The following is an 18,622-nucleotide window of genomic DNA, read 5'->3' on the forward strand; positions in this document are numbered from 1 at the left end:
CTCGAGAACGGTGCATCGTCACTCGGATACTGCTGGCGTACACTGGCAGCGTTCGGCGCTATCCCCGCCTTGGCCGCAGTCTACTGGCGTCTGAAGATTCCGGAAACGCCACGATACGCCATGGACGTGCTCGGCGACACTGAGGAAGGTGCACGTGCTGCCAACCAGTTCCTCGCGTCAGACAAGATCACTACCGACATGTACGTCAAGGGCGACGGCAAGACCGGATTCTTCGAGAACTTCTCCTACTCGTTCAAGACCTACTTCAACAAGTGGGCCAACCTTAAGGTGCTCATCGGTTGTGCCGCAGCCTGGTTCTTCCTCGACATCGGTTACTACGGCACGTCACTCAACACGTCGGTGGTGCTCGAAATCATCGGCTACGGCAGTCCATCGTCCACGGGTAACCAGAAGATCTACGACGACCTGTGGAACCGCTCGGTCGGCACGGCTATTATCAACCTCGCGGGTACAGTTCCCGGCTACTGGTTCACGGTCTACTTCGTGGACAAGTGGGGTCGCAAGCCCATCCAGTACATGGGTTTCGCGCTGCTGACGCTGCTGTTCCTTTTCATGGCCATCTTCTTCAACGAGCTCAAGACCGACAGCACGGCCGTCTTCGTCGTCATGTACTCGTTCGCACAGTTCTTCTTCAACTTCGGTCCCAACGCTACAACGTTCATCATCCCTGCTGAGGTGTTCCCCACGGCGGTGCGCTCCACGGGTCACGGCATCTCCGCTGCATCCGGCAAGGTTGGAGCTATCATTGCCGCGCAGTGTTTCGCGGTGATTGCGAAGGGCTCGTTCGGTTTCAAGGGTGTGCTGTACATCTTCGCTGCGTGCTGCTTCATGGGTCTGTTGTTCTCGTTCTGGGTGCCGGAGACGAAGAACCTGACGCTGGAGGAGCTGAGTTCTTTGGACAGAGAAGGTATCGCAAAAGAAGACGACATCGACCCAAGCTTCAAGGATATTGACCAAAACTACAAGGCTGTTCAGACTCCCAATGCCTCTGTGCAGTAACGTGCCACAATTTGGCCGTACGTCGTGGAAAGATATCCAGGTAATAAACCCGTCGCTTCACTATTTTTTTGTTTGCATTACGTAACGTAATTTACGTTTGAATACAACTTACTAAACTGAAACAGTTTTTTTAATTAAAAAAATTGTACTGAGTATCTTTCTTAATTATTAAGCTATACCATTTAATTTATTTATCTGAAAATAATTTTGTTTTTGAATCTGCTCGATTGCAAAAAAACAACGTTATTTTGAGGGGGGGGCTTTCAACGTTCTGCATTGCCAGGTTTTTATTAATTAAAGAAGACCATGACCTCCAGATATAGTCGTTCTTAAAATAGGCTGTTCACTGCATCTTCATGCTGCATACACTGGGCTTGTCCTGAAGAGGTTTTGATGCCATTAAATCCTATCGTTCCTGATGGGCCTGCTGCTTCCAGTATTCACCAACAAGTTGTTCGTTCTCGACTGGCACGGGTGTTTAAATATGTGCATCAGCTACGGGGCCACGCCAAAATTTCTCTGCTTGGAAAGTATTCTGTTGGACGTGTCAAAAGCCTCAACGTTTATTGTCAGCGAACACCTCTCATCCGAGTGCTTTTGGTAGAGATTTTGATGCCGTGGCCTGCCTTACTTTGCGAGTTGTTAGCAGAGAGTATACCGTTGCAGGATCCAGCACTTGGATGGAAAGCTAACCACGGAGCTTGGTGTCGTCTATGGATTACGATTGCTTCTGGCTCGGCTGGTTTGCTATTCCAGGTTCGAGCATCTACACCAGAACTTTCCTATCAGAAGATGCTGGGGATTACTATCGGAACCGCTTGTGGAGCAACCTCGACGACAATACTGATTGCCAGTCTGTGGGTCTTTCCTGTTCCTTTTGCGTCGTCATTACTGGATGTCTGGCCGCGACTCTGTTTGTAATATTTTTTGTTGCAACACTGATGAAGCGATCTGAGAGGAACATTTGCCCTAAGATAATGGACCCACTCAAGCAGAAGATATTTCTCATCATCGCCCAAGCCGTGTTAGTCGTTACCTACACAATCTACAGTATTGTCTTCACAAGGTGCACTTACCACCAGCGGCTTGGCCTCCTCATACTGCTTCCAGTAATGAAAATCAGTCTCAAGCAGATGATCGCGCGCCTCGCTTCAGACGACGAAGAGTCAATTCCTGCTGTTGTTGTCTTCTCCGTCGATGTGTTCAACGGACTGTACACTTCGATATGTATGCAGTCGTCGGGTACGTGGTGGGCATCCTTTTTGATGATCGCATTGAACGGTGGATATACGGTACTATCGATCCTAGAGATCAATCGCGCAGCAGCGTTGCTCAGTAAATTAGATCGAAAGAATGGCATTGTTCCTCAAGTATCGCACAGTATTGTTCCGATACTCGATGCCTGTAGCCATTCTTCGAGTTTACATAAAACGCAGAGATGCGCAACCTCTGTTAAAAAGCTCAACGCCGCTGCATCACATTCAGGCAAAATAACTATTAAGGAGAGTAAACTTGCGATGGCATCCAAATTGCTGTTCTACCTTGAATATCGAGCATTGGTTGGATACATCGAAGGCATCATTCCGTTAATGTATGCTGCCTACCTATCGATTCTCGTCAACCTTCCCAGTGCCAAGTATTATCCTCACACGCGAAGTCTTTCCTCTGAACAACTAAACACAACTGTTGGCAGTATCATGGCCTATGCATCGACGGAGAATCTATCTCTACTCTGGCTTCATGTCGTTGTGAAGCGTAAGCTTGGTTTTTCGTTGCTGTACCAGCTTGCGTTTGTCCTGGAGACTGAGGCGGAGTTGTTACAAGGCCGGCTCTTTGTATGGATAGTTATCCTGCTGCAGCTTCCTTTGGTACACTTTGGTACGCCCGATTTGAATGTCAGCGGAGAAAAATCCTACTGACATTGGTATGTGAAGGTGCGGATTTTGGGTTTGAATTCAACTGGATGAAGGACGAGCAGGATAATCGGTGATCAGACAAACGATGCAAGCAACTGCAATGAACTCTTTACGGTAAAAAAAAATGTTAGCTAAAGCTCTTGGATTGAAAATGTGAACAGAAGACATCGAAAACCCACTGAAATCTCGTATCGAAACATATGCTCATGTTACGAAGTATTGTGGTGTATACAGTATAATATTTCTGAAGTATTACTTCGAAGGGCGGAGGGGCCGAGCCACCACTTTACTGCGTTAGTAAAATAGCGAGTGCGTGACTGCCGTCCCGAAAGCTAAGCTGCTGTGTACATTCGTTGTCGAGCGCTTCATGCCCGGAAGCTAGGAATCGCACCAAGATGTGGAACTTCCACAGTGGAAGATATGCCACAACACTCCTGTACATCTTCATTATAAAACCGTCATCACTAGTTCTTTCTATCGACTGAAAGGCGGACAATGTCGTGAGTCTCCAACTTGATTCCTTCATCTGTACGTGCACCTAGGTCGTCTTTGTCATCTCGAAGCTTCAATACTCGGCAAATGCTGCGTTGGGAACTGGTACAGACCAACCCAGCCCAACACGCCATTCCGGATCTCGCATAGAGCAACACGCCTAGCTTTTCCCAAAGTAAAATTTGGGACTCTCTCTTGGAAGTGGAACGACCAAGCTCGACTAGCCATACGTAGCGGCTTGAGTCAGACAGCAAGGCTGGCAGTCAGTCGTCGCCTCGGTGGTGCCTCAGTGGCAACACCGAGTAACGTATGCAGCAATACACCAAGCGCGCGGGCTTAGTGCACGAGTTGACTCGTTCATAGCCCAGTGCCGCCCTAACGGAAAATCCATGTCGCATTCAACGCGCGATCTTCATGATGAAGAGCGGCGTTCGTGCAGCTTTTCAGCCGTGCCTTGCACCCGGATTTTATTCTTTCGTAGCGCGATCGCGGGCCACGATAATTGAAGGCTGTGGCCACCACCAATATCCCCCGGAAGCTGCAGAGAAATGGTTGACTCAAGTACAACGCGGCGACGTGTTACATGCTGTTGCATCAATGCCAACTGACCTGGGTCGACCCGAAAGCGTCGCTGGAGGACGCGCGCGCCCGTGTGAGCTCTTGACCCACATTGTCGACCGTCTATCTAGCGTTTTTATTTTTTCGGTTCAGATACATAGCAACATCACTTAAGCCCCATTGGCATTGTACGCCTACAGGCTCGCCGCGTGGATTTCGGCGCGGCTCAATCGCCGACATGATGTCGTTGCTGCCACGCTGCAACGCTCCAAGGTAGCGGGACACGATCGGACGATAAACTAGGGGTCGGACCTGAGGTGATGGGGCAAGTATACTTTATCCAAGTCGATCGTTTTGAACCGACGATACCGGATGCCTTCACAATTGTCAGTCACTTTATAATCGCACGCGAGCTGGAGGAAGAAACCGCCGCCGCTGTCTCCACTTCCACGTGTCTGGAGACGTCCGTGCGCCTGGAAGAGCGGAATAACGTGGATCTTAAGAGAATCGCCGCGATCTCCTGCTCCATATCGTGCCGCTCTCGCTCCTATCCGCGCAGTGCAACGCGCACAATAGACGAATAACGACAACGCTTTTCGCTATCTAGACAGATCTGCAGTATGGACCGCTTCCGCCTCGACCTCGACGGCGTGGACCAGGATGGCGTGGACACGGTGGAGCCCATGCGCCCTAGTTCCTTCGACATGACCTTCTCGCTCGGCAGCTACCCGAGCGCACAGGGGCTGAGCCGGGACAGCGACGAGCAGCAAAGCAGCAATCAGGACGACAACGATGTCACTGACAGCAGGAAGTTACCCGGCCGGGGCGAGAAGGGCAGACTACACGTGGACGAACTCATGGAAAGCTCTCGCTCGCAGAAGTTCGATGGCAGCAGCCTGGCCTCGTCGGGTCATAAGAGAAACACGACAGCCAGCTCCCCGGCGTCTTCATCTGTGCATAAGGACGTGGCCAACATCGCTTTGAGGCTGGAAGAGAAGGCGCATGAGGCCATCGACGTGGCCAATTTGTGCGGCAAAGTGTCGTGGAAACTGTCCAAGCGCACACAAGACGTACACGTCTACAGACCAGCGACGCTCCCGTCCGAGGAAGATTCGTCCACGAAGCTGTACTTCCGTGTCTCGTGCGAGGTGAAGGCGCATCTAGGGACGATTATGGAGTATCTTACACCAAGTAACTCAAGGAGTTACTACGATATCGAGTCGCAGGTGTTCCCTGGCCTCCTACATGCTGCAGTTATCAAACGTATGGAACTACCGGAACGCGCTCCCGCATCCATGGCGAACTCCGGACAGACGCTACTGTTCCCGTCTGGCGCATCAGCTACAACAACTGCAAGCGGGAGTCATGACGACACGTCTAGTGTCGATGAGGACTCGAGTGATTCGTTCCCACATTTACAGGTTAAGTGGCACGCAAGTCGCTTTGCCGGGCGCTTCGTCAAGCCAGTGGACTTTTTCTTTGTGGAATACGCGAATATCGAAGCAATGGCCGACGGAAGGAAGCGTGGGTACGGTTACATTCGGTCGGTCGAGTCATTTAAGGGAGACGAGTTGGCTATCCGTCTAGCGGGAGAAGACGTGGCTATTCCTCCCAGTGTGGCCAAGTGCAAACGTGCCGTGATTAACAAAGGCGTCTATGTGGTCTCGCCGTCGGGTGATGCCTCAGGCACATACGAAGTGACGTGTATGATGGTGATCGACTTCCAGAAGCAGTTTGCGAGCTCAGTAGGAGCCAAAATCATCCACAACTTCACCGAGAGACTCATTGGTATCCGCGAATTGCTGTTTAACACGCTCTTCCGTCCCATTGCGGTACTCCCGAAGAACCAGTGGAAACCAGCACGTAGCAACAAGTGCGCGATCTGCATGTGCTCCTTCTCAATCGTGAAGTCCAAGCACCACTGTCGATCCTGTGGTGAAGCTGTTTGCGGACAATGCAGTCGGAAGTGGACGTTGCAGCCTGGAGCCCAACCGGAGACACAAGCAAGACTCTGCACGAGCTGCTCGTTACAGGCGAGAAGCTACCTCATGCCGAACGGAGACCCCAGTCGCTCACCTGCTGGTGCTTCCTCACGCTTCTCGTCAGTGATCAACGACTTTAGTGTCAGTCAGCTCGCTGGAAGTCGCTCGGCTGTGCCTCGAATGGCAAATGTCTACAAATGCGATGTCCAAGTTGCAAGTACAGTATCCCACGACCCCGACACATTTGCAGCGGCCACATCAGCGTTCGCGAAGCTCGTTAGCGCTTTGGGCGATCAAAATCCGCACTTTATGTTGGTCTCCTATTCGCACCACCATAACGGCGCTGCGGTGTATGAAGCGTTGGCACGTGCAGCTCCCGATACGCTTTTCATGGGCGGTACCTCCAGTGGTGGTGTGTATGTTGGAGCTACTGCATCAGCGCTGGGTCTAAACAAGAGTGGTGGAAACAGCAGTAATAATTCTCGACACCGCGGCAACACTGGATCTCAAGGCCCTACTGTTGGATTGTGGGGAATCTACGACCCGGAAGGATCTTATGCGATCTTGAATGCCGATTTGGATCGTGAGAGTCCACGTGATGCTGCGCGGAGATGTCTAACGGATGGCATGAAGATGCTAGCGATGGAGCCTGAGGAGAGTCCGGACTTCGTGTGGACTGTGATGGGAGGCGGAGAGGACACCTATGATGTCGATGACCAGCGAGATGGAGAGGAAGAGCAGATTACGCGGGCTGTGAACGAGATCGTGGACTGCTCGTACTCCGTTGTCGGCGGTAGTTCGTCTCGTCATACGGCTAGTAGCCGTGGATATGCCACGCAGTTGTGCTCGGAAGGAGGCAACGTTGGCTGTGTGACCAAGCACGGCGCATGCTTTGCTATCTGCTGTCCGAGTGTGGAGGTTGCACACGCGTTATTCACATGCTACGATGCAACAGACAAGAGCTTCGTCGTGACGAAGGCGAGTGGCCGAGATTTGTTTGCATTGGACCACAAGCCAGCACTGGAGGCGATTAACGAGGCAACTCACGGCATGCTGGCGGAGATGACGCATCGACCAGAGAAATTCAACCTCGAGTCCAATCTACTGCCAGCTTACTACCCTGTTGCTCGTGAGCGACGTGGTGCTGTACCCCGTGGTCTTAAGCGGAATACTTCACGCTACCAGATGCTGCAACCGGAGACGTCGGCACGTGATCTTTCGCTGCACTTGGGCGCTGAGGTGCGTCTCGGCGAACGACTACACATGATGTCCCTGTCTCCTCGTGGTGTGGCTTCCAAGGCGCGTCGTGGACTGCGTGATGCTATTCGAGTATCCGTTCCCACAATGGATCTGCAAGATGTCATCGGCTGCTTCCTCAGTGTTGGCATGAGCTACGACCGCGTGCTGCAGGGTGACCTGAATGCCGTGGCTGATGCAACGGGAAGTGCGTTCCCTCAAGGCGCCTCATTGTTGTCTGTTTCGCACGGACAGCAAGGTGTTATGACCGGCGGCAACGAGGCAGTTCATGCCAACAGTATGTTGACGGCGTTGATCGTCACGAACCGCAAGAAGGCTCAGAAGCTCAACCCCCTACGGCCGCTCAACATCCGAGTGGCTACTACCACTGCGTAAACTATTCATCAAAGTCAAGTTCACACGTACCTTACGAAGTAATCTATTAATCTAGAAGATTTTTGTGCTATTGAATCTTGCTGGAGCATCACAAAGAAGCAATGTATTATCGTAAAACAAGGCAACTTCATCTAAAGTACCATAATGTATTGGCGTTCCATCTCACCATTTACTAGGCTACTGGCACTCTACAGGTCGGCAACGTCGCCCTCGTAACGCGCAACAGAGCGGTCCGAGAACTGCGGTTCCGCACGCACGATGAAGGCGCCACGGTGGTCCGGGTTGGTGATGAACACGCACCCGGAGACACCCAGCGCGGCGGCAGCTTCACGCATGGCGTTGGCCACCTTGTTCTCCTGACGTTCAGCCAGTTGCTGCGTGAAGATGTCACCAGCACGGCCGCTAGTAATAGCCAAGACGGTGGGGCCGGCACCACTCAAGAAGCAGCCGTGCGCACCAGCTCCCAGCGCCGCCTTAATGAGCGGCTCCAGGTGCGGGTACTGTGCGGCTCCACGCTGCGGCTGGTGCAGCATATCCTGTGTGGCGTAGCGCAGTTCGTCGAGGTTGCCCGAGCGGAAGGCGTTCACAAAGATGGCAGCGCGACCGATGTTGAACACGGCATCCTTGCGGGGCACGTCAGGCGGCAGGATAGCGCGTGCAACGCTCGTGGGACCCGTCGAGTCAGGGATAAACACGACGCACTGCAGTCCGTCCGGGATCTGCACGCGCGAAGAGTACCAGCGGTCGTCAGCGAAGATACCGAGCTGCAGACCGCCGTAGATGGCGGGAGCCACGTTGTCGGGGTGTCCTTCGATCTCTGAGGCCTGAGCAAAAGAGCAGAACAGTGTCAGATCGCGTATTCGCTGGACACAAGACACCAATTGTAGCTACTTACCAGCTGCAGAAGCTCCTCACGGCCATGCACAGGCAGACGCATACCAGCAAGGGCAAGGCCGGCGATGATGCCGCCCACAATGCCAGCCGAGCTGCTGCCCAGTCCGCGCGCGAAAGGGATGCGGTTCTTGCAGTGCACCTTGAGGTGGCGAGGCATCTCCTCGCCCGCAGCCTTGAAGGCAGCCTTAATACCAACGATCACGAGGTTGCTCTCGTCCGTCGGCAACTCCTTGGCGCCCTCGCCCTCGTTTGTGAGCGTGATGCGGCGCACATTAGGCGCGTCGCCCTCCTTCGGGGCCACAACTTCCACGGAAATCTCCGTCCAGATGTCCAACGCCATGCCGATAGTGTCGAAACCAGGTCCCATGTTGGCGGTCGTGGCCGGCACACGCACCACCACAGACGTGAGCTTACGGCGCTCCAGGTCCGTGGGCAGCGCCGCCGCCTTGGCCGCGGCCACCGCCTTGGCGCGGCGTTGAGCAGCCACGCGCTTCGCAGTCTTGCTGCGCGATCCAACGTAGTAGGCAAGCGCCACACCAGCAGCCGCCACCGCCACCTGCGTGGCCACACGCTGCGTTGAAGCGTCCGAGTTGCCGCCTGCCATGATCAAACTTTGATTATCAAAGTGACGTACTTTTCCTGCGTGGAGGCCGTGGAGCTCTGACCACCGCAAGAACTTGCCGTCACCAGATCATTTGCTCAAACAGGCACATAGACGGTACTTTAAAGTTGGCGTCTTGAACATTAGGTGATGTGTACCACATATCATATTTCATGTGTTGCACATAGCTCAGTGTGCGACTGATGTACACAAAATTACAGCTCCAGCAAGCGTCGCCAGCTCTCCAGTAAATAATAGTGATCAACAGGAAGCGGCTCGGAGGTGAGTTCTGATCGAGGGGAAGTGACAAGATACGGTCTATCTGACTGCACAGAAGGATAGATAAATTTTCTAGCGATCCCCGCAGTCTGAAGAGCGTTCCCTACCCTAAGATCGCGATCTGACAGTGTGCAATTTTCTCCGCGTGTGTAGCCAACTAGATCGCGAAGGCTATGGACAGCAGTGACGACGACCTGATCCCCATCTCGGTACTGCGCAAGAAGAGCAAGCCGCCGACGCCCAATGGCTCCTCTCCCTCTGCCAGGCGCAACGCCGCACGAGTGGTGAAGAAGGAGACGAAACGCGTGATCGATGAGGACTCGGACTCTGACAGTATGCCTCTGGTACAGCTTAAGAAGAAGGCTGTCAGCAAGAAGGTGATAACGAAAAGCAGTAAACCAACCACAGAGAAGAAGAAGGTGTCGGTCAAAAAGGAGACGGGTGTGAAGCGGAAAGCCCCGAGTTCTTCTTCCGCCACTTCTGCCTCTAAAAGCCGAAAGATTAAGGTCACTTCGTCGGTATCCAATGGCAAGGTCAAGGTGAAGAAGGAGAAGTCTGTCAGTGTACGCAAACTCAAGGTGCATTCCAAGAGCGAGCGACTGGATATGGCCATCAAGGCCTTCCGCTGGTGGAACGCAGAGGAGCTGCCCGAGGGCATCCAGTGGCGCACACTAGAGCACAACGGCGTCATGTTCCCTCCCCCATACAAACCACACCATGTGCCACTGCTATACAATGGTAAAGAGATCGAACTGACTCCTAGTCAGGAAGAAGTCGCCAGTTTCTATGCTGCTATCCCCAAGGACGGTCCACAACTCGGCAACCCGAAGACAGCCAAGATCTTCAACAAGAACTTCTTCACAGACTTCAAGAAGGTGCTGGGCAAACAGCATGAAGTCAAGACATTTGAAGGGTGCGACTTTTCTCGAATTGCTGCTCATTTGGAGAAGCTTCGCGAAGAGAAGAAGAACATGACGAAAGAGGAGAAACTGCCAGAGAAAGAGAAGCGCGAGATGGAGGTGTTCACCAATGGTTTCGCCTTTGTAGACGGCCATTTAGAGAAGGTTGGCAACTTCCGTATTGAGCCTCCTGGTCTGTTCCGTGGTCGTGGTGAGCACCCAAAGACTGGTACTTTGAAGGAACGTGTGATGCCTGAAGATGTGACAGTTAATGTGGGTATTTCGGATCGTGTACCCATTTGCAACGTCCCGGGTCACGCTTGGAAGCAGGTGATTCATCGTGATACGGTCTCGTGGCTAGCATATTGGAACGAGAACGTTATGGGCGGCATCAAGTACGTCTTCTTTGCAGCTAGTTCGAGCTTTAAGGGCAAATCGGACTTGGCTAAGTACGAAAAGGCTCGACGACTGAAGAAATGCATCGACAAGATCCGTCGGGATTATACAAAGGGGTTAAAGGCCAAGGATATGTTCACCAAACAGCGTTCGACTGCTATGTGGGTCATTGATGTGCTGGCGCTGCGTGTGGGTAACGAGAAAGGAGAGGACGAGGCTGATACAGTTGGCTGCTGCAGTTTGCGTGTGGAGCACATGTCCTTCAACGACGAGAACTGTGCCCTCACACTGTCTTTTCTGGGTAAGGACTCGATGCCGTACAACAACACTGTCGAACTAGCACAATATGGGGACGTGGGTAAGCAAGTGTACCATAACTTACAGAAGTTCTGCGCCAAGAAGGGGAAGAACGAGGAAGTTTTTCATGAGTTGTCGGTCACGGAGCTGAACAAACACTTGAGCTCGCTGATGCCTGGACTCAGTGCGAAGGTGTTTCGTACATTCAATGCGTCGTTCACGCTGGAGAAGGAGCTGCCAGGCCCGTCAGGACAGGAGCTGGATCCGCAGGGCAAGATGGAAGTAGCGCCGAAGGTTGTGCTGTACAATGACGCCAACCGGAAGGTTGCTATCCTGTGTAATCATCAACGTACTGCCCCCAAGTCTTTTGACACGACGTTGGACAAGATGAATGCGCAACTGGGTCAGCTAAAAGATCAACTGAAGGACCTGAAACAAATGCAGAAGCTGATTTCGACGGGTAAGGCTAGCAGTATCAAGTTGAAGAAGGAGAAGCCTGCGTCCGACAAAGAGGAGGATGCTCTGGCAAAGAAAGCTCAGGCTCACTTGTTCCAGCGTACACCCTCAGCTGACCAAGTTACGAAGAAGATTGAGAACTGGAAGAAAAAGATCAAGGCGTTGTCTCTGCGTCTTCAGGACAAGACGGACAACAAGGAAGTGGCGCTCGGCACGTCCAAGCTTAACTACATGGACCCGCGCATCACCGTCGCATGGTGCAAAAGGGTACGTCCTGCTGTTCTAATACTTTTTCTAAAGGTTTTTCTTTTTACTAACAAGTTTTTTATTATTTTTTACAGAACGAAGTACCCATTTCTGCAGTGTTTTCCAAGACGCTGCGTGAGAAATTTGTGTGGGCTATGGACGTGAACCCCGACTGGAAGTTCTGACCTCACAGAAGTCAAGAAAGCAAGGTACGCCCAGCTCAAATAAAACATAAAGAAAGATGATCTGACTGAGCATGAGTACAACAAAAAATCTCTCGCTTTGTTTCGTCCTTACTAGTTGATTTATCGCGAGACTTTTCTTGAATAATGCACATCTTTTAGGACTGCATTTCAACATCTCCATCCTTGTGTTTCGCTTCCCATTCCTCGCAGCATTTTTTCAGTTTTTCCATCAGCTCTGTGTGTCCTCGTCGCTCAGCAAAGTTCCACGCCTTGTTGCCTGTATGGTCTTCAAGACACGGGTTCGCTCCAAGGCTCAGCAGCTTGGAGGCAGCGTCGTCGCGGCCGTGGTGTGCAGCCGCCATCAACGCCGACGAGTGATCAGACTCAACTCGCTGGAAATTCACGTCCATGCCGTTCTGGATCAGACTAAACACTGAGTGGAAATCCTCCTGGCGGAAGGCATGGTAGATAGCCGCATCCATCACCGAGCCGAGCACTTGCACATTGCGGTCCTTCACGGACAGCGACTTAGCGCCCATGCTCGTTCCTGCCGTCTTCGTACCGTTGCCATCACCACTGAAAGACTGTGCTGCTGGCGTAACACTAATCGGCTCGCACTTGTCCTTCTGTCCGCACTTGGCACAGTACTCACAGTGAGTACAACGCTTCGAGACCATGCGCTTGCACTTCCGACATGGCGAGCGCTCTCCGTACTGCATGTCGTGTCCATTTCCTCGGATTTTTTGTTCCAGAGAAGCACTCAACGCTGCTTGGTTCACATTAGTGATCACGCCTTCGTCGGCCAGCAGCATCTCTTCATCGTCATCTTCCACGTATTCCTCGAAATCATCTTGATCTTGCTTGTTGGAGCCATTATCTTTCTGCAGGAATGACTTGGGTTGGTATTGCAGCACTGAGGAAGGTGCAATCCGGCTGCTACTAGTTGTGCTAGTGCTGGAAGATGTTGTGGAAGAAAGCCCAGTCGATGATCCCGAAGTGGAAGGTTTTCGAGGTGCTGAAGCACTAGACGTCGACGTGGTAGTAGAAGACGTCGAAGACAGGAAAGAGTGCTGCGTTGAATTATCACTGGCTGTCTTGCCGTTGCGAGAGCCATTGCCATTCGCGTGGCTATTGGAAGATCGTCGGGAGTCACTGCGTCCATCTTTGACGGTTGAGGGCACACCGCAAGTGCTTTCAAAGTGACGACGGTAAATGTTCAATCGACTCCACTCGGCCGCGTACTCTGCGTTCACAGTAGACAAGGAATTCAGTCAACTATTGCGACAGTTGGAGCTTGCATTATACGTGTAGATGGCTGTACCTGGTCCCGCATTGTCCAGTAGCTCAATAACCTTTGCGAACGTGCCTGTAAGGTATGAGTTCTGCTTCCGTTGTGCGTCCGTTTGCACATTCACATCTAGAATCTGCAATATACGCACCAACCAATATGTTAGTTGCCATGAACACAGCTCTCCACAGCGTCAATATCAGTAAATTGCTCGTCTCTCACCCGCAGCAATGCGCGCACTTGGGAATACATCTCGGTGCGCTTCTTCTCTTTGGAAAGCCCACCTTCGCGTCGGGTGGTACCGTCTACCAGCCACGCATTCAGCACCTTCAGCCCACCTTCCGCGTAGAATCTGGCCCATTCCCAAGTACCATTGTCAGTATCTACCTCAACATCCTATTTCCTGTTTAAACCCGCTGGTAGTATCTTACACTTGAGCGTCCGCGTCGCTGAGCTGCGTGATAAGCAGCGCCAGGATTGCGCGGTGCGACAGCGTGTGGATGGACGGCATGAGCTTGCACAGCACCTGTGTGCGCTCCGAGCCCACGACCTCGCCATCCTCGTTCATAATGAAGCCCAGTACGCTCACAACGCTCATGGCGGCAGCGTCCTCCCAGATGCGCGTGCGCATGATCAATACTGTTGTCAATCAAGTCTCAATTGCAAATGTGGTAAAATGAAAATGGCGCCACAATTTCGGCCAATCAATTACCACATTCTGATTAGCGATCCATCTTGATGGACACGTCGGCGTTGCGCGAGTTCGCCTTCAAAAAGCTGCAAGAGGCCAGAGAGCGCGGCTCGGAGTTGGCGGCAGTGACAGCTGCGCGTGCGGCCTCATCCATCTCCAGCTCCGTGCCGGTATCATCCTCCTTCGTCTTCCGCGCTCAGAGCTCGGTGGAGCAGCAGCAGGAGCAACTGCCGGCGTCTCTGGAGAATAAGCTTGAAACGCTCAGTAAGTTGCCTTTGACTACAGTTTACAGTATGCCACGGAGCTGATGGCGTTGTGTGTTGTTGTTGTTACGCTCTGGATAGAAAAGTCAAATGACTCGTTGCGCTCGACGCTGACGGGCACCTCGAGCGGGTCGCTGAACGAGAGCATATATAAATTGGACCTTATCAATGAGTCGCTAGCTTTTTCGATTGAGAATATTCAAGAAGGCTCCCATGTGATGAAGCTGCTGAATCGCCAGCTGAAGGACAGTGCTACCATGCAGAACCCCGCGCACAAGGCATTCTACCAGCGTAACGAGCAAAGTGCGCAGTAGGAGCACGAAATTAACGTTGATTCTTATTTGTGGTGTACTTGCCGTCTGTGAGGATTCGTCTAGGGTGACGCATTCTTGTTTAGCAGGATAGCTTGGAGATCTCGTCAGGTGTAGAGGGTTCATCTGATAGTGAAACCTTCTAACATTTGGTTAAATAGCAACTTTTGAAAAACTAGGTCGTTTCTAATCTATTAATAGTTTAGAAACAGATGCCCGGTATTTCAATATGCTAAGTACGTACCAACTTTTGGAAAAGCAGGTCGTTTCTAATCTCGTTTAGAAACTGATATGCTTTGGAACTTAGAGCATCTCCAGCGGTAGGTTTTATCCGAAGTATTAGAGCGCCATTGAGACCTCAAATTTTCCACCTAACGAACGTCAAGAATTTGGCTGCGAGTGCCTAAGTATTTTCTTAACTTTCTTTTAGCTTTTGCCCAATCGGATGCTCGTGGAATATTTGTGGCAGTGTTGGATTGTGCCGCAGCTTTATTTTCGGCTCTTCGATAAAGCCGAAATAAAGCCGATCGGCTTTATAAATCCGGACGGTTGCAAGTGCGTCTTCGTATTATCCGGACGAATCCGGACAGTCACTCTCTAGCGGCTGGATTCCATCCAACCTGGAAGGTCTTCTCAGCGGAACCAACGGCCTTCTTCATGACTAAAAAGCAGACAGACCAAGAAGAGGAAGGGCAGCAAGTGAGCGATTCAGTCTCGAAGCAAACCGGATAAAGAAGATAAACGGTCGACACTACCTCCTTAGCTCTCACGCTGTACTTGCTCTCGCTGCCGGACTCGCCCTCGGTGGTGGAGTCGCCCGCGGTGCTGGCGTCGCCCTCGCAGCTGGACTTGCTCTCGCTGGACTTGGTGCTGGGGTCGCTCTCACGCTGGACTTGCTCTCTCTGCCCGACTCGGCCTTAAATATCGCGGCCAACGCAGAATTGGTGAAGTGTTCAAGCCCTGTTGTCGAAGCAACATTGATTCGAGAAATTGAGACCACTTATCAGGCAAACGTACAAGCAATTCAAGGCTATTACTGGAATTACGACATGTAAGGGGCCAAACCAAACGTCTTGTCCGAAGAGAAAAGTGTCTTGAGGTGGAACTTTTGGCCGCGGACACCGGTCAACTTTGTCTCCTGGGAGATGGACGGATCGTTAGTCCGAGGAAATTCTCTTTTACCTGGCAGTGGGATGACCTCACCGAACCCGTTGTATACGGGCTCATCGACTTCTCGGTTTTGCTCATCTTCAGATGCTTCATAGTTCACTCTCTTCGTCGAAGTTGCCGTCCCAATCTGAGGCTTCTTCACCAAGGACATCAAACACGCTCTGCCAGTACTCGGGGGTATCAAGCCCAGGTATTTCTTGGTGCTCGACTAAAAGATTTTCCTCGGCTTCCTCCATGGTCACAGCTGGGGTCGCGTCACAATTGCCAATTTGCATTCTTTCAGTGGCATCAACAATACGTTTGAGCTCCATGGACTCCATCCCTTCGTTTTCTACTCTGTCGAGGTTTCGAACTGCTTGACGAACAAGGGAAAACTTGCGCGCTTTTTCGGGGTTCATCCTGTTCCGCTTTGCAGTATGAATCGCAGCCAGCTCGCTGAAATATCGTTCACAGGTTGCAGTATTTACGGCGATTGAAAGAATCACTGCCGCAAGCTTCGGCAATTTTGACTCGCGTTTGACGTCTGCTGCAAAGCTCTAGAATTGCCCGACGTCTCCATTGAAGCGAACTAGTGCCTGATCAACGAAACTACCGCGATACCACTCGTGAAAGTCAACTAGCAAGCTCTCAATATCCTCCTCATCGTTTTTAGCGATGTACCGGCGATAATAGTAAATGCCGTATCCAATAGTCTCTCTAGAAGATGCAGTTGAGGCTCTTCCTTATGTATTGCGACGGCAACACAAACGTGACGGGGATGTAAGAATAGTGCTAACAGTATCGAAGGCTGCTCGCATTTCAGCCATCATTCCTCCACAAGCGCCACTAAATCCAAATTGACCAAGTTTCCCAAAAATCCACGATATATGTCTCGGAAAGAGACAATTACATCTGCAAGCGTGGTCTTTTCGCGCTGTAACTTGTAGGAAGCGTTTGAGAGAGGTCTGATAACTTCTTCGGCAGATTTTAAGTTCTCCCAGAAATCTGTATCACCAAAAATCTTGAGAGCTTCTGGAAACTCGGGGTCATTGGTGTACTTAACCGAAAATTGGTGAAGTGCATTTCTAACACGCAAGAGGGATGCAAAGCAGCCTTGCTTACAATTCCAACGTGTTTCACAGAGATTGATAAAGCCCAATTGCTTGCCATAAGTAGCCAAAACTACAGCTTGAGCACGAATCAGCCACTTCGACGACGATCCATTCAGTGTCGCAGTCGCGAGCGATGCTTTCTTCGTCAGTATTTTAAAAGCCGAGTTTAAAACAGCTTTCACCAAGTTGTTTATATCGTGTGCAAAGCAATGAATAAACGCAATACGCGGGTACCGGAGCGCTAGAATGCGGCGCGCCAACATTGACCGGCATCATCACTTACAACAGCACCGATTTCCCAGCCTTTTTCAGTTACGTTCTCCATCACATTTTCCATTTGCTCAACGATCGCAACACCATCATGCCTTGGCCCAGTCTTAAATAGGCCAAAAGTCAAGATAGTACCAAATAAAGCTAACATGCACCCAAGTAAGTGCATTTTAGCAACGTTTTGCCAAACATCCGACAAAAAGTTCACGCGTCCACCACTGAACTCCATTCGGTTTCTCAGAGCAACATGCTGCTCTTCTTCTTCGACTTGGCTGTACTTGTCCAAAATCTTCCCCATTTCTTTTCTCTTCGGTAGAGCAGTAGTACAGGCTCTATTCAGAAAAGTAAAAAGACGTACAGTAGATCCTTTCTCAATAAATCGATCGGGCAGGCAGTTGTCGGCTTGAAACTGGATAAGAAGACGCTCGAATTCTTCATGTTTGTCTTCCGTGAATACATTGTCAAAGTATTCCCGAATGAAGCGCTGGCGCTTGTCGGAACTAGCCGAGGATGCTACTTCTCGTTGATTTTCTTGGTCCACTTGGCGCTCGAAACCGTTAATCACACTGTGTGAAACTTGGGTAGCTTGAGGAGGCTGTACCTGGCCACTCTTGACAGCCTCTAGGTAAAATGTACAGGACTTAAGGTGGGTCTTAAAGGTAGTTAAACGCGCAGCTACAACCTTTGGAGCTTCTTGCAGGTCTTGCCTATTGTAAGCTGCCAAGCAATGCTTACAAACAAGCTGCTGCCGGTTGTTCTGCTTGGGCAAACCGATGTCTTGAAATTGTAGTCTTTCGAACTTTGGAGCACGGCCCATCCTGTGCCTAGCCAAGACCTGGCGTCGGTAGTGGCGACTTGGCAGTCTATTGGGCTCGAGTTCACAATCTGCGGGGGGAGGGAGCCAGCACCAGATCTCAACTATACGTGTTACCAAGGTATAGCACTTTCCGACAAAGGATATACACGAGCGTATAAAATGTACTTCCTCCGTCCGAAAATTTAAGGCAGTTTGTCCAAAAATTTCATTTTTAAGCTCAAATCATCGTATGAAGGTTCATTAATTGGCTAATAGCAAGGCGCTCCGCGTAATGATGCGATTGGTGGGTTTCACGAATAAATTGGTTGGCTAGAAGTAAAGTTACGATCTCCGGAACAGTGCCACTTCATCCCACTCTACCTTTTTCCTTCGTCGTTCCTACCCATGGCTATTCCCACCGCTCTAAAGTGCCGCACCCGCAAGAACCTTACCCCAGCCGAGCGTGCTGAAGTTATCGCCTACCTCCTGAGTGTTAGTACCGAGCTATCACCTCCTCAAGGCCCCATTAAAGCTTGTGCGACTAAATACGCTTGTGGAGACGTTCAGATCTCGCGATTGTGGCGTCGATCGGTTAAGGCCATTCAAGCAGGAGCTCCTATCGACTACGAGAGCGGTAGAAAGTGTCGAAGTGGCCGTAAGTCGCGGTTGACGTCGGAGTCCCGCGTCCAGCTCAACGAGGCCATCGAACTTATTCCCCTGGAAGACAGAACCGACATCCGTACTTTGGCGAGTAGTCTCGGTATTGCAAAGTCTACTTTACACGACTACTACCAGGCTGGTGTTTTTCGTAGCCATTCTGCACACGTGAAACCTCTACTTACCGACAAACAGCGAGCTGCACGTGTTGAATTCGCGGCTGGGTTTGTAC

The 18,622-nt window shown here is 51.3% G+C and overlaps 11 protein-coding genes across 14 annotated transcripts; 7 read left to right on the forward strand and 4 right to left on the reverse strand.

Moving 5' to 3' along the window:
• Window positions 1-120: 120 nt before the first annotated feature.
• On the forward strand, window positions 121-1,020 carry PPTG_18452 (hypothetical protein; the record flags this gene model as incomplete). The annotated part of the gene is made up of 1 exon (XM_008916592.1): window positions 121-1,020. The coding sequence occupies one exon, from the start codon at window positions 121-123 to the stop codon at window positions 1,018-1,020; it is 900 nt and encodes a 299-aa protein (XP_008914840.1).
• A 1,133-nt stretch (window positions 1,021-2,153) lies between these two features.
• On the forward strand, window positions 2,154-3,130 carry PPTG_18453 (hypothetical protein; the record flags this gene model as incomplete). Its single annotated transcript, XM_008916593.1, has 2 exons — window positions 2,154-2,898; window positions 2,955-3,130. The coding sequence occupies 2 exons, from the start codon at window positions 2,154-2,156 to the stop codon at window positions 3,008-3,010; spliced, it is 801 nt and encodes a 266-aa protein (XP_008914841.1). The 3' UTR covers window positions 3,011-3,130.
• Window positions 3,131-3,571: 441 nt separating this feature from the next.
• PPTG_24366 (hypothetical protein) lies at window positions 3,572-4,331 on the forward strand. Its single transcript, XM_008916614.1, has one exon. It carries the CDS (start codon window positions 3,843-3,845, stop codon window positions 4,158-4,160), a length of 318 nt encoding a protein of 105 aa, XP_008914862.1. The 5' UTR covers window positions 3,572-3,842; the 3' UTR covers window positions 4,161-4,331.
• On the forward strand, window positions 4,252-7,700 carry PPTG_18454 (hypothetical protein). Its single transcript, XM_008916594.1, has one exon. It carries the CDS (start codon window positions 4,607-4,609, stop codon window positions 7,598-7,600), a length of 2,994 nt encoding a protein of 997 aa, XP_008914842.1. The 5' UTR covers window positions 4,252-4,606; the 3' UTR covers window positions 7,601-7,700.
• Window positions 7,665-9,190, reverse strand: PPTG_18455 (homoserine kinase). Its single transcript, XM_008916595.1, has 2 exons — window positions 8,496-9,190; window positions 7,665-8,424 (listed from the first exon to the last, which is right to left on the reverse strand). Exons 1-2 carry the CDS (start codon window positions 9,096-9,098, stop codon window positions 7,789-7,791), a joined length of 1,239 nt encoding a protein of 412 aa, XP_008914843.1. The 5' UTR covers window positions 9,099-9,190; the 3' UTR covers window positions 7,665-7,788.
• Window positions 9,191-9,290: 100 nt separating this feature from the next.
• On the forward strand, window positions 9,291-12,051 carry PPTG_18456 (hypothetical protein). Of its 4 annotated transcripts, XM_008916597.1 has the most exons (4): window positions 9,291-9,377; window positions 9,528-11,689; window positions 11,764-11,877; window positions 11,969-12,051. In XM_008916597.1, the coding sequence occupies exons 2-3, from the start codon at window positions 9,548-9,550 to the stop codon at window positions 11,851-11,853; spliced, it is 2,232 nt and encodes a 743-aa protein (XP_008914845.1). In that variant the 5' UTR covers window positions 9,291-9,377; window positions 9,528-9,547; the 3' UTR covers window positions 11,854-11,877; window positions 11,969-12,051. The 4 variants fall into 4 exon arrangements, with proteins under 4 accessions (XP_008914845.1, XP_008914847.1, XP_008914844.1 ...); XM_008916599.1 differs by having other exon boundaries at window positions 9,291-11,689; XM_008916596.1 differs by having other exon boundaries at window positions 11,764-12,051.
• PPTG_18457 (hypothetical protein) lies at window positions 11,819-13,843 on the reverse strand. Its single transcript, XM_008916600.1, has 4 exons — window positions 13,573-13,843; window positions 13,364-13,493; window positions 13,175-13,277; window positions 11,819-13,096 (listed from the first exon to the last, which is right to left on the reverse strand). Exons 1-4 carry the CDS (start codon window positions 13,770-13,772, stop codon window positions 12,009-12,011), a joined length of 1,521 nt encoding a protein of 506 aa, XP_008914848.1. The 5' UTR covers window positions 13,773-13,843; the 3' UTR covers window positions 11,819-12,008.
• A 3-nt stretch (window positions 13,844-13,846) lies between these two features.
• On the forward strand, window positions 13,847-14,590 carry PPTG_18458 (hypothetical protein). Its single transcript, XM_008916601.1, has 2 exons — window positions 13,847-14,096; window positions 14,177-14,590. Exons 1-2 carry the CDS (start codon window positions 13,880-13,882, stop codon window positions 14,407-14,409), a joined length of 450 nt encoding a protein of 149 aa, XP_008914849.1. The 5' UTR covers window positions 13,847-13,879; the 3' UTR covers window positions 14,410-14,590.
• A 1,075-nt stretch (window positions 14,591-15,665) lies between these two features.
• Window positions 15,666-15,974, reverse strand: PPTG_18459 (hypothetical protein; the record flags this gene model as incomplete). Its single annotated transcript, XM_008916602.1, has 1 exon — window positions 15,666-15,974. One exon carries the CDS (start codon window positions 15,972-15,974, stop codon window positions 15,666-15,668), a length of 309 nt encoding a protein of 102 aa, XP_008914850.1.
• Window positions 15,975-16,908: 934 nt separating this feature from the next.
• On the reverse strand, window positions 16,909-17,754 carry PPTG_18460 (hypothetical protein; the record flags this gene model as incomplete). Its single annotated transcript, XM_008916603.1, has 1 exon — window positions 16,909-17,754. The coding sequence occupies one exon, from the start codon at window positions 17,752-17,754 to the stop codon at window positions 16,909-16,911; it is 846 nt and encodes a 281-aa protein (XP_008914851.1).
• A 384-nt stretch (window positions 17,755-18,138) lies between these two features.
• PPTG_18461 (hypothetical protein) lies at window positions 18,139-18,562 on the forward strand (the record flags this gene model as incomplete). The annotated part of the gene is made up of 2 exons (XM_008916604.1): window positions 18,139-18,493; window positions 18,546-18,562. The coding sequence occupies 2 exons, from the start codon at window positions 18,139-18,141 to the stop codon at window positions 18,560-18,562; spliced, it is 372 nt and encodes a 123-aa protein (XP_008914852.1).
• Window positions 18,563-18,622: the final 60 nt, after the last annotated feature.

The sequence above is a fragment of the Phytophthora parasitica genome, assembly GCF_000247585.1.
Source record: "Phytophthora parasitica INRA-310 unplaced genomic scaffold supercont2.86, whole genome shotgun sequence".
In the NCBI taxonomy this organism is placed as follows: Eukaryota; Oomycota; class Peronosporomycetes; order Peronosporales; family Peronosporaceae; genus Phytophthora; species Phytophthora nicotianae.

What these genes read in the sequence shown, in the direction of transcription:
- PPTG_24366 (XM_008916614.1), top strand. Translation starts at nt 3,843, where the DNA reads ATGATGAAGAGCGGCGTTCGTGCAGCTTTTCAGCCGTGCCTTGCACCC.
- PPTG_18454 (XM_008916594.1), top strand. Translation starts at nt 4,607, where the DNA reads ATGGACCGCTTCCGCCTCGACCTCGACGGCGTGGACCAGGATGGCGTG.
- PPTG_18455 (XM_008916595.1), bottom strand. Translation starts at nt 9,098, where the DNA reads ATGGCAGGCGGCAACTCGGACGCTTCAACGCAGCGTGTGGCCACGCAG. An exon ending in GTGAGGAGCTTCTGCAGCTG is followed by an intron (nt 8,425 to 8,495) that starts GTAAGTAGCTAC and finishes TCTTTTGCTCAG; the next exon opens with GCCTCAGAGATCGAAGGACA.
- PPTG_18456 (XM_008916598.1), top strand. Translation starts at nt 9,548, where the DNA reads ATGGACAGCAGTGACGACGACCTGATCCCCATCTCGGTACTGCGCAAG. An exon ending in CCGTCGCATGGTGCAAAAGG is followed by an intron (nt 11,690 to 11,763) that starts GTACGTCCTGCT and finishes TATTTTTTACAG; the next exon opens with AACGAAGTACCCATTTCTGC.
- PPTG_18457 (XM_008916600.1), bottom strand. Translation starts at nt 13,772, where the DNA reads ATGCGCACGCGCATCTGGGAGGACGCTGCCGCCATGAGCGTTGTGAGC. An exon ending in AGCGACGCGGACGCTCAAGT is followed by an intron (nt 13,494 to 13,572) that starts GTAAGATACTAC and finishes GGAATGGGCCAG; the next exon opens with ATTCTACGCGGAAGGTGGGC. An exon ending in ACTGGACAATGCGGGACCAG is followed by an intron (nt 13,097 to 13,174) that starts GTACAGCCATCT and finishes CTGTGAACGCAG; the next exon opens with AGTACGCGGCCGAGTGGAGT.
- PPTG_18458 (XM_008916601.1), top strand. Translation starts at nt 13,880, where the DNA reads ATGGACACGTCGGCGTTGCGCGAGTTCGCCTTCAAAAAGCTGCAAGAG. An exon ending in GAATAAGCTTGAAACGCTCA is followed by an intron (nt 14,097 to 14,176) that starts GTAAGTTGCCTT and finishes CGCTCTGGATAG; the next exon opens with AAAAGTCAAATGACTCGTTG.